This window comes from Dermatophagoides farinae, chromosome 1 (genome assembly GCF_024713945.1).
Source record: "Dermatophagoides farinae isolate YC_2012a chromosome 1, ASM2471394v1, whole genome shotgun sequence".
NCBI lineage: Eukaryota > Metazoa > Arthropoda > Arachnida > Sarcoptiformes > Pyroglyphidae > Dermatophagoides > Dermatophagoides farinae.
The window spans coordinates 560,798-574,719 of record NC_134677.1 but is presented as its reverse complement, the minus strand read 5'-3'; the positions used below and the strand labels follow the sequence as shown (position 1 = coordinate 574,719).

The following is a 13,922-nucleotide window of genomic DNA, read 5'->3' as shown; positions in this document are numbered from 1 at the left end:
TATATATAGACCACCACCAGTTTTGTTGGTGGTCAAAAAATTGGTGGAAATTCCTGGTTTGACTTTCTTTCTTTTTTTTGTGGGCCCATCAGAATAAATATATAGCCATACAAGATTATGTCATCATCATTATCATTTTTTTCTTGTAATCAAATGTTTAATCATCATTAATCAAAAAAAAAAAAAAAAAAAAAAACAAGCAAAAAAAAAGAAGAAGAATAACAATATTTACAAATGACAAAAAAACAGAATAAATGAATGAATGAAAAATGAATTCGAATGTAGAGAATTTCCGATCCATTTCGATTTTTTTTTTTGATTTTCATCATCATTATTTATAGTTGTGGTAAATAATATTTACTATAATCAGGATTCTCTGTAAATTCAATCAATTTTGATGATTCAATCGTTGTTGTTGTTGGTGCTGTCGATGGTGGATGTTTAAATGTACTGAGTATGTTTTTTGTTTTGACATTTCCATCATGATGATGATGATGATGATGAAACATTTGATTCAATAATAAATTTGATGTTTTCTGCATTGGTGATATACTACGAATTATTGGCCGTTCTGCTGCGGCTTTTTCAATTTTTTCCATTAAATTTTCAAATGAATTTTTTATCGTTGTTGTCGGTTTATACACTGCGTCATTGTCGTTGTCGTCGTCGTCGTCGACCAATAATGAACAATGTAGACTATTACTGCCATCAGAATGAAATCCACTTGATATATCACTAATTTGGTCATGGCTATTTTTTTTCATTGAATCAATTTTTCGATTATTGCCATTTGATGGATTATTGCCCATTATACCATAGGCAACATTTGTTGTTGCTGTAGTTTCGTTATGTTGATTTCTCATCTGTTTCACACGGGTTGTCTATTGATAAAAAAAAAATCAAGAAATGAAAAAAAACCACACAAAACAACCAAAAAAAAAACAAAACTTACATTTGGATTGAATGAATAAGTTCGTTTCAATCGATGAAACGTAGTGTATTCACCACTATCAGAAGAATCAGAATCTTCACGATCATCAAAATTGATTCGTTTCTCTAATGTTTCGTACGATGTTTGGCTGGAATCTGTCACGTTTCGTTGATTAGTTGAAAAACGAAAATTTTTACTCAAAGTACCATGATGATGATGATGATGGTGATTAATTTTCAATGCAGATTTCAATTTCGAATCTTTTGTAGTCGTGGTCATTCGTTGATGTTGTTGTTGCAATGATTCACAACCATTTATATTAATATAATGGCCATTCTTTTCAAAACCATTAGCCTGTATAAAATTCACAATGGCCATTGTGGCAAGATTATCTTTGATTTTGAATATTTTTCCATCATTTGTTATTAACAATGATGAATTGTTACTACTATTGTTGTTGGCCATTTGATCATCACCATCAACATTCTCTAAATCATCATAATAAAAATTCCATCTAGTTTTTGTTGCCAACAATATCCACATTAGAATCCAACATAAAAAATAGATAATGGTTGCAATGAGCATCAATAAGGCACCAATGTTTAGACTGCCAGAATAAATTATCGTATATTCATAGAATAATGGACCAACAGTGATGGCCATCATGATGAAAAATATTAATGCAAATAAATATGGTAACAAATTGACCATCAAATAATTTTCATATTTTTGTTGAAAATATTTTGTCCTTGCATAACGATATTCACGATATTTCAGTAGACCATAACAATATAACGAAACACTTGACAATTGTAATGTGGCCAAATATAGAATGGTCAAAAATGTTAATTGCGTCAATGACAGTGATGATGATTCACGAAATCTAATCAACATATGTGTTGGATCACAGATGAATATTTTGAAACCAATTTCAAACGTATTGATGGTAATTAAACTTTGCATTGAATTCAATAACAATTGAAATGTTAATATGGCCGAAAATTGTTTATTTATACGCCAAAATACTGATGAATATTTTGCCGTTATCATCAATAATGCAATGATAATATTGATCATTTCTGGTGACATTATTGTACCATAATCGTTGGAAAAAATGTTCGAATTCTTCATGTAATAACGACCAATTAATGTTGTGGCCGTATCACTGAATAACAGTAATGAATTCTGTTCAGTTTTGTTGATTGTTTGAATCAGACCGAAAAAATTGAAATAAATTTTTCCATCATCAAAATGTTTGAGAATGAAATCAAAATCAGTTTTCCATATATTGGTTTTGGATAGAAAACCATGGCGAATCAATTGTGCTTCGGTTATCAACCGTGGAAATAGTAAACACATGGCCATTATGAGATGTAATATCGGACCAATCGGTAATGAATGTTTCCACAGTGTACGATACCATTTATGATTCGTTTCATCATCATCATCATCATTGGTTGCAAGATAATGGAGACATTTTCGTATATCAAAATGGCCCAATTTACGGCCATCATTTGGATAGTTGCCAATTTTCATCAATGATACAATCATAAAAAATGGTATAATCAATATACTTGATGCAATGAAAAATAGATAAAAATTTATTGAATCTCGTGGTGCTTGTCCACCATCATCGTTGTTTGGCCATGGTAATGAAATGTATCCACTAAAACGATTGATAGCACGTACAATTATGTAAATCTGTCAAATGGTTAAACATGGAATGGATTCAATTTCAAACGGAAAATTTTAAATTTAAATTATAAATACCTGTAAACAGGTTATCAACACTGAATACCAAAGTGAAGCCAGATTATTGAATGAATAATTTTGCCAAAATTGTTTGATAATCGATGATTTTGGTGGTGATTTTGTTCCAATGATGGTCATTGTTTTTGTTTTGGTTTTGTTTTTGTTTTTTGGTCGAAAAGGCACTTGTGAATCAATCAATGATCAAAGTAGAAATGAAACCAAAATCATCCAGTTTATCGGTCTAAATAGCAGATTTTTTTTTTGCTGTTGCTGCTGATCTTGTCCATTTTTCCGAAAAACAAAGTAGATACAACAGTGGTGAAGCAAAAAAAAAACGACATATGGTCAAAAAAATGCACCAATAACAATTTGACCAAACCATGCAGCTGTCGTTTTTGAACTTTGACACTTAGACATTCAAAATACATATAACAACAATAGCAGAAAAACAAGCGCAGACACCAACACATACAATGGGACGTTGGCCACCTTTGTATGGTAATCATAATGATAATGATGATGATGGAGGGTCAATGAAATCGGGCAGTAAAACAGGGTCTCGGTCTGGTTATGGATCTTTTTTTCTGGCCTCATTTTTGGATGCTGTAAAATTTCGACGATATTCAATAAGCATCACCTGAATGATGAAATGAATCGAATATAGCAACATGAGCAACGGTAAATTTAAATGGACCAAAAAAAAAAAAAAATATATCCATGATCATCATCTATCACGACGCTGGTCGTGTTTTTTATTTTTTAATGAATCGATTTTAATTCTCTAGATTTGAGACACCTGGCACGCGTTTGATTTTTTTTTATTTAATTTTTTTTCAGCGAAAAAAACACCCCAAAACCATTATTGGCCACGAGCCAAAAGAAAAAAAAATTGGCCATAAGGTCGAAATTTTTACACTTCTATAATAATAAAACACAACATATGGATCGAAAATAGAAAATGATAACAAAAGAAAAGCGAAAAAATGAAAAATTGAAAACCCTTCGATTGACCCTGGGTCAGTTATATTGTTGTTGATGATGATGACAATTTCAAGATGTATTGACGTACTGCCGCCATACATATATTGGCTTGTCAAGACGCGTGTTTGGCTTAAGGCGAAATTTTTTTTTTATTGTTCTGCATGCATACTGGTTCAACAAAAATTTTTATGTAGCACGCGTTCAAGATTATTATCAAACATCTGCCGTCTGTGTGTGTGTGTGTGTAAATGTCTTGGGTCACCAGCATTTGAATTCACCACCCTCTGTTGAAAAAAAAGGTCGCGAGCGCGCGATACACCTATAGCTAGAATATAACAGCTGCCGTTTTTTTTCCACTAATGAAATGTATGGCTCGTGTTCATCCATCTTAGGTCATAACTTGAATCTTTGAATTTAAAATTTCCAAGATGAAACACAAAGAAAGTGGAAAATAACAAAACAAAAAAAATGGTAAAAATCCTCGACCTGACACGCGACATTTGGTCATCGTGGTGATGTCGATAATCAGGTTTTTTTTCATGCGCAAGCTGTTCAACTAGCAAAAAAGAAAAACCTTAAAATCGAACCATAAAAAAAACTCTGATCCAAAACCAAGAATTTTTCGATTCTTGGATTTAATTTTTTTTTTTTTTTTTGGTTTTACAAATCAAATGAAAATCAAAATACGAGATTTACGTTATTTCTGTATAATGCTCGCGAAAAATAAGAAGAAAAAAAAATAAACTTTTGGTTTCTGTGTGTGCATTCACACACACACACACACGTACAAAACATACACAACACTCACCGAAACACGAAACACAAAACCCACGAAAAGTGAAAAAATTCTCGCATTTTTTTACGAGCAGATGTAATATGATGATGATGATAAGTAGATGCGTGCGTTTATTATTATTATTATTGCCGATGAGTCGTACATGTTTTTGTTGTTTGTTGTTGTTGTTGTTATTATTATTGGTCTGATTGATTGATTATTGATTATATTAATAAAATTTCGTCGTCGTCGTCGTCGTTGTATTTGGTATGATTTTTTTTTTCTTCATTTTGATTCATAGTTCGTTAATTTTTTTTTCATTTCTTTTTCTGTTTCGAATCAAAGAAAATCAATCAATCACTTACAAACATACTCATATATCATTTATAAACGAAAAATCAAACAGAAAAAATTTTGTCTTTTTTCGATTTTCGAAATTAAATTGGACAAAATTTTTCTTCATCTTTTCTTATTGTTTTTGTTGTAATTCTGGTCATCATCAAATCTCACTGAATAAAAAAAAATGTCGAAAATCCGATCATCATCATCATTATTGAATCGTAATAATCATCCACAACGAACATCTACGACAACTAGCGAATCATCATCAATGTCTAAATTGCAAAAACAAAATTCATCATCATCATCATCATTATCGGCAACACAATCAACCACCACATCAACATCAGCATCGAAGACACCAATGAAACCAAAAACAATGATAACAAAACGTAAAAATCGTAAAAACATAACATTGGGTCTGAAATTGGAGATAATTAAACGTTTGGAAAAAGGTGAATCAAATTCATCCATTTGTCATGAATATAATCTACCATCATCAACAGTGAGCACTATACGTTCGAAAAAAGAACAGATAAAAGCATTCTGTAAAAATAGTGCCATCGTACAGAATCAATATTATCAAATTTCATATGCACGTAATAATAATCAAAATAATTTTATCGATGAAATTGAATTATCATTATATAATTGGATTAAACATCGTAATTATTCAATCGATACTATACGCTATTCACAAGTACGTGATAAGGCATTGAAATTATTTGAAAATGCTAAACGACAACAACAAGAAACGATGACAACATTCAACGGTGGTAATTATGATAATAATAATAATAATAATGGTATTGAAAAAATGGAATTCAAACCAAGCCATAGTTGGTTCGAACGTTTTCGTAAACGTTTTTGTTTTGAAAATATCGACCAAACCAATGTTAATGTCAATAATGATAATGATGATGATGATAATAATTCCTCAACAATAACAACATTTGTGAATGGTAATGATAATCAATCGAATGATTTATTTGAAAATTGTTTTGCTGAACATCCGATTCAATTGTCGAGAATCAACAATGGCAACAGTAATCATAATCATAATGACGACATCATAACAATGATGATGAATTATAATGATGATCATCATAATAATCATATACCAATATCGATTGATGAACCAATCACTGTGATTGAAGAAGAAGATGATGATGATGATGATGATAAAAGTGATAATAATTATTCAAATGGAATCGATACTAGTCAACAACAAACCGCAATAATGTCAAAAAATAATTTTGAAAATGACATAATGGAATTATTCTGGGGCAAATTGGTGACATCAATATTTGTTAATGAAAAAATCAATAGTAACAATAGCAGTGGTAATGGTGGCAGTAGTGGCAATCAACAACAACAACAACAACAATCAATTAATCGTCTTGATGCACAATCATTAGCAATTGTATTTAAATTAAGTGAAGCAATTATTAATATACTTGAATCAAGAGATAATGATTTAAAACGTTTTCTTGGTTTCAAACAAAATCTAGCACACATATTACATCCATATCGTGAAATTTATAATCAAAAACTTTCATTGATTAAAGATTCATTGAAAAATCTTCATCAACATCAAATGGTCACGCCACAATCACGACGACGGCAACGGCAACGGCAACAGCAGCAATATCAAAATAATTATTGGCCACCATCAACATTCGATAATGGTGGTGATAATGTTGAATGAAAATTTTTTTATTCATTCATTCATTAAAAAAAATCAAAAATTCCAAGAAACTTTCATCCAAATTAAAGATTGTGAATTCTGGGACCAAATTCTGTTTGTTTATAAAAATCAATCAATAAATTTTGGCTGCCATCTATTGGACCAACAATATATACACATTAATTATGGCAGATGTTGGTGTTTTTTTCTTTTGGCCTTTTTAATTCATCCCTTATTCATTCATTCATTCACATTCACATTATGTGTATTTGCTCGTAAAATTCTGAATTTTTTCTGTTTGAATTAGTTGTCATTTTTGTTTGAATTTGAGCATATTCATTTTTTTTCTCTATTCTTCTTTGTTGTGATTAGCATCTAATATTGTTTTGTGATTATTTTCTGTTTGTTTGTTTTTGATTTGTTTCTCATGATTCTTCGTATATATAAGAAATAAAAAATTTTTAAAATTCATTTTTTCCAATGTGTTCAATTTGACAGAATAACAGAATTGTTTTTTTCGAAAACAATCGCATTGTGACTATCGATAGTCAATTCGATATTTTTGTGTAATTCGAAATTCTTATATTTGTCGAGTGTATATTTTGTGGTGATCTGTGGTGTTTTGAATCAAGAGGTGTTTTTTTTATCATTTCATTTTTTACGTGCCGGAAAAAAATTTGTTAAAAATGTCCACTTCTTCAGATTTGGATCAAGAAATAATTGGTAAGTGGCTAATTGGTTTTTGTGTAAAATCAATTCATTTCTATTCATTTTATTCATTTAGACAAACTACGTCATGATACAGTGAAAAAATATCGAACATTTATCGATGAACTATATTCGGATATCGAAAATGTTAATGATAAATTTGATTTCAATGATTCCTATAGTGGTTTTAGTTCATTCACATTTTTCGATGAACATCGACAATTTTATGCTCGTAATGAAAATATCCTGTTTGAAGAGCATACAAATTTCATGGAATTATTACAAACATGTGGCAATACTCAATTGAATAAATTAATGCTAGTATTTGCTTCATTGGTGGATGAAATGAATGAATTGTCCATTATGGGCATCAAGAAATTTATCGGTCCAATTCTGTTATATCGTGAAGATAATGTTATCAATTTGGCAGCAAAAGAAGCGATAGTTTTGGATGTAAAAACCGACAATGATAAATATACAAACAAAATGATTGATGAAGATGATGAATTTTCAGCTGTTGCATCCATACTGCCAATTTTATTTAATTTAATATGTTATGTAAAACGTTGCTATGAAGTGGCCACCAATCTGATTATGCAACAACATACATTTCTTTTGTATGCAAATGTCAAAACAAAAGATAAACAATTTCAGACATCATTACGAGAAATATTGCCAGATTTAAATGAAAATATTCGATTCGATATTGCATGGGAATCATTCGCAAATCTAGCCACAACATTGATCAATCTTGACCAGGTATTCAGTCAACAATCATCAGTAATACGACGTGATATTTTCAATTATAAAAGATCATTGGAAACCGTATTGAGAGATCTATCGCATTATCATCTTGAAAATCGTGAAAATGAAATTCAATCTTTAATGACAATTATCAATGAAATTGAACGTGAATTATTGGAAGGTTCAATAGCGGGAACACATTCATCCACATCGACAACAATGAACAGAACGTTTCAATGTATCGATTCAATGTTTTTCAAAGGCCTTGTAGTTTCAATAATAAATTTGAATATTGCCGAAAATGAAACGATATTGAAAAATTGCCATTTAAATGATAATATGGCCTCTTACATACGTAATGTGTGCACAGAATTGGAACAAAGTGAAGAAAAATTTATTGATGAATATCGACTTTTATCCGTGACGACTTTTTTCTCTTTATACATACACATGTTTTGGAAAGATTCGGATAAAAAATTATTGAAAATACTGATCGATCAGCAGAAAAAATTCAATATAATCTATGTACATCTTCCGGGCAATATAAATATTTCACCTGATCAAATGCTTCTGTATACACTACCCAGACAATTAGCCGATACCAAAATGTTTGATCATTTTGTTAATCAACGTGAACTATTAATGAAATCCGGTTTTATTGATCATCAAATGAAATCATTGACGCCGATGATAACACAATGGCTAGTTACCACTGAACAATCATTCAATTCAGGATTCTATAATGATATCGGTGATGGTGATGCTTTGAATCAGGTGTTCATCCATATTCAATTAATGAAAGATGGTTTCGAACACATACGACAATTATCGAATCTAATACGTAATTGTATTGCAATTCATTGTCAATGTAATTGTCCATTATCGAAAATCGATACGATAGCCCTTTGTAAAGCAATAATATTGTTGCAAGGAATTAAACGATTTTTTTCAAGACACAAGAAAATATTGATCGAAGTGACAACACATTATCAAAAATATAATGCTTGTGCAATATTGAATATATTGACCAGAACAAAACGTAAACTACTGAATAATGTTACAAATTATTCCGAACAAAAACTGGATCTTTTATCATCAATAATTCTTTGTGCTAATTGTTTGAATGGACCTGTAATTACATCGAAACGTTTTAGTTTGATATCATTATGTTTTGCTTATTGTACATCTAATGTGGATCTTTTCACCAATGATGATTTGACGAAAATACAAATACTCACCAATCGTTTAGCATTCTTTTTGAATATATTCAACATCATCAGTCAAATGTTTGATTGTCAATATCTTTATTTCAATAATGAAATTATCAAAGTTTATTTTCGTCATTTTTACGACTCGTTTGGTAGCCAATCCATCGGCTGTACTGATATTAATGATTTACAATATTTTTTTGCCGCAATTTCCGATTCAATTCCATTGCTACATTCAATTGATGATGAAACAAAATCGGAAAAACTTATACAAGCTTATGTTGATGATGTTTTACGTACATTCAAGTTACAATTTTTAAATCCAGTTTGTAAAGATTTTGAAGATGAATTACGATTCCTGACACATTTGGATCTTCAACTTGGCGATAAAAATCCATTCAAACGGAATTATAAAGATTTTTCAAAACTTTTAAGCGCAGAATTGATGAAAATTTTTTATGGACGAAAAATCATTTGGTTTAAAAAATATTTTGAAAATTTTCTCAATGAACTTGCATACAATATGACAACAATAGCATTGCATGATTGGAAAACATATGAATCAATGTTGGGATTTGCACATTCAAAATTTGGTCTGGAATTTGCATCGCTTCAATTGCCAACGCAAACATTGGAACAAGGACTTGATGTATTGGAAATCACACGTAATATTCATATATTTGTTGCAGCTTACATGTATAATTTGAATAATCAATTTTTTGTCGAAAGAAATTCTTCAAACAAACATCTGAATGTTCTTACCATTCGACATGTGGCGAATTCGGTTCAAACACATGGTTTTGGTATATTGAATTCAACCGTAAATTTTGCATATCAATTTCTACGGAAAAAATTGCAAACATTATTTCAATTTCTTCATGAAGAACATATCAAATCTCGATTGATAAAAGATATTCGTCATTTTCGTGAAATGATGTCCAATGAAGAAATGAATCGTATTTCGGCTAATAATAATGGTCTTTCTGGCAGACTGGCTAAATTTCCATTTGAACGTGCGGATAAATTTGTAAAAGGAATTCGTAAACTTGGCATCGCTAAAGATGGTATGACATATTTGGACAAATTTCGTCAATTGCTTACACAAATCGGTAATGTAATGGGATTTGTACGGATGCTTCGTAGTGGTGCATTACATTGTACGGCGGAAATTGCCAATTTTGTACCAGATCTTGATGATTTGAAACAAACCATATTTGAACGAATGGTCCAAGAAGAATCAACCGAAAATCAATTAGCTGAAGAAACATTTGAAGCTGCTCGTAATTTAGATTCTGTATTGAAAACGGTAGCAGATAATTATTCTGAAGCAACTGATTATTTTAAATTATTGGTCGAAGTATTTGCACCAACATTTCGTGATACGAAACATGTTCATTTGCGTAATTTTTATGTAATATTACCGGCCACTACATTGAATTATGTTGAATATATTATCCACTGTAAAGAGAAATTGGCAAGAAAAAATAAACAAGAAGGTGCATCGTTTACTGATGATGGTTTTGCTTTGGGTGTAATTTATGTATTGAAATTATTGAATCAATTGAATGATTTTGATTGTTTACAATGGTTTGCATCGATAGATGATTATGTTCGACAATCAATGCCTCAAAAATTTGAAACAGAAGAATCCATTGCTGCCACCAACTTAATAAATCGTCCTCAATCATCATCAACAACAGCATCGAATGATCATGTTGAACAAACACGAAGCTTAACAATCAAACGAATAGAAATGTTTCATCGTGAATTTCAACTACTCAAATTTAATATGACAAGCTGTCGAATTTTATTTAAATCATCAAATTTTTGAAATTCATAAAAATTTTTTAAGTACGTGTTTTATGTATATAAATGGGCAATGGGCAAAATAATAAAATAAAATGAAAAAAATGAATGCCAGACAGAAAAAAAGGCCACGGTACTGATTTCATCATATGTGTGTGGGTGTGTGTGTATGAATTGGCACCCAAAATAAGTGATGATTTTTATTTTTTAGAATTTTAAACTTCAAGCTGACGAAAAATTTCATTCGTTTGTTGTGTGACACGTATGAATGTCGTACGAATGGGCAATTCACGTAATCGTGATGCACCAGTATATGTACATGCTGATCGTAAACCACCCAATATATCCAATATGGTTTTTTCCACATCACCTTTATATGGTACTTCAACGGTTTTTCCTTCACTGGCACGATATTCGGCCACACCACCATGATATTTATTCATAGCTGTACCGGAACTCATTCCATAAAATTGTTTCACTTTTTGTCCATCCGATTTGACCACAACATCACCATTACATTGATCATGTCCGGCTAACATACCGCCTAACATGACGAAATCGGCACCAGCACCGAATGCTTTACAAATATCACCTGGACATGTACATCCACCATCCGATATGATATGACCACCAAGTCCATGTGCTGCATCGGCACATTCTAAAACGGCTGACAATTGTGGATAACCGACACCAGTTTTTTTGCGTGTAGTACAAACCGATCCAGGACCAATGCCTACTTTTATTATATCAGCACCAGAAAGAATTAATTCTTCAACCATTTCACCAGTAACGACATTTCCTGCCATAATAGTATGATGAGGAAATGCAGCACGAACATCTTTTACGAATGTTACGAATGATTCACTATAACCATTGGCAACATCCAAACAGATATATTTTATATCCGGTGCTATATTGATGATTTCTTTTAATTTTTCAAAATCATTTTGGCTTGAACCAGAACTGACGGCAACATTTTTAAGTGTATCCTTATGATTCTGGGCAAAATCTCTCCATTCCTCTAAGGAATAATGTTTATGTATACAAGTGAAACAGTTGTGCTGCCAGTGATGTATGACAACGAAGTGGAAAAATGAAAAGAAAAGAAGAAAGAAAAGAAAAAGATCAAATGTCAAATCAATCGTAAAAAAAATATTCAAAAAAATTTCACTTACTTTATCCAATACAATAGCCATTTCAAATGTTCCAATTGTATCCATATTGGCAGCGATGACAGGAATGCCATGATATTTATGTTCCGAATTACGGAATTGAAAATCACGATTCAGATCAACATCGGCACGACTTTTTAATATTGAACGTTTTGGCCGCAATAGAACATCTTTGAAATCAAGTTTAATTCCTTCTTCAATGGTCGGCATGTTTTTTTTCGTGTGTGTATATGTGGTCGATATGTAAAGAAATTATTATTTGATTGACGGTTGTGAAATGAAATGAAAAGAATTTTTTTTTTTTTTTTTGCTATTTCAAATGTTGAATGATCGTCGTCGTCGTCGTCGTCGTTGATTTGATGATAATGATCAGTAGAAAAAAAAGAGAGATGAGTCGACAATGCTGCTGGTGAATGATGATGATGATGTGACCTTGAATGATGAATGAATGAACTTATTAGCCGTCGGTCTTTTTTGGTTTTTTTTTTCGATAAAACGCGATTTGTGATTTTTTGTTCAATCACACATATGAACGAAGAAAAAAGAGAAAGCATAAGAAATTTTATGAACAGTTTGACATTTTTTTTCGTCGTCGTTGCTGAATGATAAAAGGTATATGATGATTCATTTACATATGTGTCAATAATAATAATGAAAAACTTTTTTTTTCTAGAATTCTCCTGTAGAAATGAAGAAGCAAATTCTTTATGTTTTTTTTCAATTCTACACTTGAAACAATGTGGGAATTAATAAAAAGAAAAAAAAAATTCCTAAACAGAATAGAATCAAACGTGAATGAGAATGAAAAAGATGACTACGAACAACAACAACAACAACAAAAAACGTGCTCTAGTTTTTTTTCATCGTCATCATTTTAAGAATTTGTTCATTCATTCATTCATTTTTTTATTGCTTGTGCGTGCAATGTTCATTTTTGTTTTTTTTTTCATTCTTTTCTATAGAATATCATCAATGGGAGTGGTACATATATATTTAACTATAAAATATCGTTATTGGTGTGGTATGCTCGGAACAAAACAAACCGATTGAAGTGTAATCAATTCAGTATGTGTTTTTGTCTCGTATAAAGCAAGCACACTGAATGATCATCGATTATTTAACCAGGGATGAACGTCGTCGTCGTCATCGTCGTCGTCATGATCATCATCATGATCTTGATCATTTGGATAAAATACAAGTTTTTTTTATTTCATTTGGATCATTTCCTTGAATTTAAATGGTCGGATATTTTGTTTTTATTTGTTTTTTTCCATTTCACATTCAATGTTTGTGTGTGTATGTATATCTTACATAAAAAGATGACATTTGATGATGATGATGATCGTTTTTTTTCGCTTGGTTGAATTTTGTCACCGTATTTTTTATTTATTTTTTTTTTGTTGAAGCTAAGATTTTAGCTTTTAAATTCCTTTTTCTTTTTGGTTACAGGAAAAAAAACAAACACACACACACACACACGCACGCAGAATTGAAAATAAGGAATTTATTCATTGAATCAAAAAAAAAAAAAAAATTGAAATTGAAATGTTTTCATCATAAAAACAAACGACAACAGCGAGAAAAAAAAGTTTTCTTTTCTTTTTTGTTGTTGTTGTTGTTGGAAGAATCCCGTCATGATGAAATCCAGAATATTTTCCATTTTTCAAATATCAAATGTCAAATTCTATGCCATGAAAGAATCAAAAAAAAAAAAAAAAAAAATAAATGCGAAAAATTTGTGTTTTTTCTAAGATAAACAAACAAACAAAAAAACAGACCAGGCCACATATATATCTACCTGTGTTTTTCATTCATTCAA

The 13,922-nt window shown here is 30.8% G+C and overlaps 4 protein-coding genes across 5 annotated transcripts; 2 read left to right on the top strand and 2 right to left on the bottom strand.

The window, feature by feature from the left end:
- Positions 1-135: 135 nt before the first annotated feature.
- On the bottom strand, positions 136-4,611 carry tinc (transmembrane protein tincar). Of its 2 annotated transcripts, XM_075734325.1 has the most exons (4): positions 4,473-4,611; positions 2,702-2,961; positions 953-2,632; positions 136-881 (listed from the first exon to the last, which is right to left on the bottom strand). In XM_075734325.1, the coding sequence occupies exons 2-4, from the start codon at positions 2,819-2,821 to the stop codon at positions 336-338; spliced, it is 2,346 nt and encodes a 781-aa protein (XP_075590440.1). In that variant the 5' UTR covers positions 2,822-2,961; positions 4,473-4,611; the 3' UTR covers positions 136-335. The 2 variants fall into 2 exon arrangements, with proteins under 2 accessions (XP_075590440.1, XP_046912241.2); XM_047056285.2 differs by lacking the exon at positions 4,473-4,611 and having other exon boundaries at positions 2,702-3,313.
- Positions 4,406-6,937, top strand: LOC124491611 (uncharacterized). The gene is made up of 2 exons (XM_075734332.1): positions 4,406-4,706; positions 4,785-6,937. Exon 2 carries the CDS (start codon positions 4,963-4,965, stop codon positions 6,484-6,486), a length of 1,524 nt encoding a protein of 507 aa, XP_075590447.1. The 5' UTR covers positions 4,406-4,706; positions 4,785-4,962; the 3' UTR covers positions 6,487-6,937.
- An 84-nt stretch (positions 6,938-7,021) lies between these two features.
- Positions 7,022-11,979, top strand: SWIP (strumpellin and WASH-interacting protein). The gene is made up of 2 exons (XM_047054422.2): positions 7,022-7,188; positions 7,250-11,979. The coding sequence occupies exons 1-2, from the start codon at positions 7,152-7,154 to the stop codon at positions 10,954-10,956; spliced, it is 3,744 nt and encodes a 1,247-aa protein (XP_046910378.1). The 5' UTR covers positions 7,022-7,151; the 3' UTR covers positions 10,957-11,979.
- Positions 10,909-12,801, bottom strand: LOC124491728 (GMP reductase 1-like). Its single transcript, XM_047054423.2, has 2 exons — positions 12,107-12,801; positions 10,909-11,992 (listed from the first exon to the last, which is right to left on the bottom strand). The coding sequence occupies exons 1-2, from the start codon at positions 12,311-12,313 to the stop codon at positions 11,147-11,149; spliced, it is 1,053 nt and encodes a 350-aa protein (XP_046910379.2). The 5' UTR covers positions 12,314-12,801; the 3' UTR covers positions 10,909-11,146.
- Between the last annotated feature and the right edge of the window lie 1,121 nt (positions 12,802-13,922).

Bases quoted from the DNA above. Each gene is read 5' to 3' on its own strand.
- tinc (XM_075734325.1), bottom strand. From the start codon at position 2,821: ATGACCATCATTGGAACAAAATCACCACCAAAATCATCGATTATCAAA. The intron at 2,633-2,701 runs GTATTTATAATT...ACCATTTGACAG, and splicing joins TGTTGATAACCTGTTTACAG to ATTTACATAATTGTACGTGC. The intron at 882-952 runs GTAAGTTTTGTT...TTTTATCAATAG, and splicing joins CTTATTCATTCAATCCAAAT to ACAACCCGTGTGAAACAGAT.
- LOC124491611 (XM_075734332.1), top strand. From the start codon at position 4,963: ATGTCGAAAATCCGATCATCATCATCATTATTGAATCGTAATAATCAT.
- SWIP (XM_047054422.2), top strand. From the start codon at position 7,152: ATGTCCACTTCTTCAGATTTGGATCAAGAAATAATTG. The intron at 7,189-7,249 runs GTAAGTGGCTAA...TTATTCATTTAG, and splicing joins TTTGGATCAAGAAATAATTG to ACAAACTACGTCATGATACA.
- LOC124491728 (XM_047054423.2), bottom strand. From the start codon at position 12,313: ATGCCGACCATTGAAGAAGGAATTAAACTTGATTTCAAAGATGTTCTA. The intron at 11,993-12,106 runs GTAAGTGAAATT...CATCACTGGCAG, and splicing joins TGGCTATTGTATTGGATAAA to CACAACTGTTTCACTTGTAT.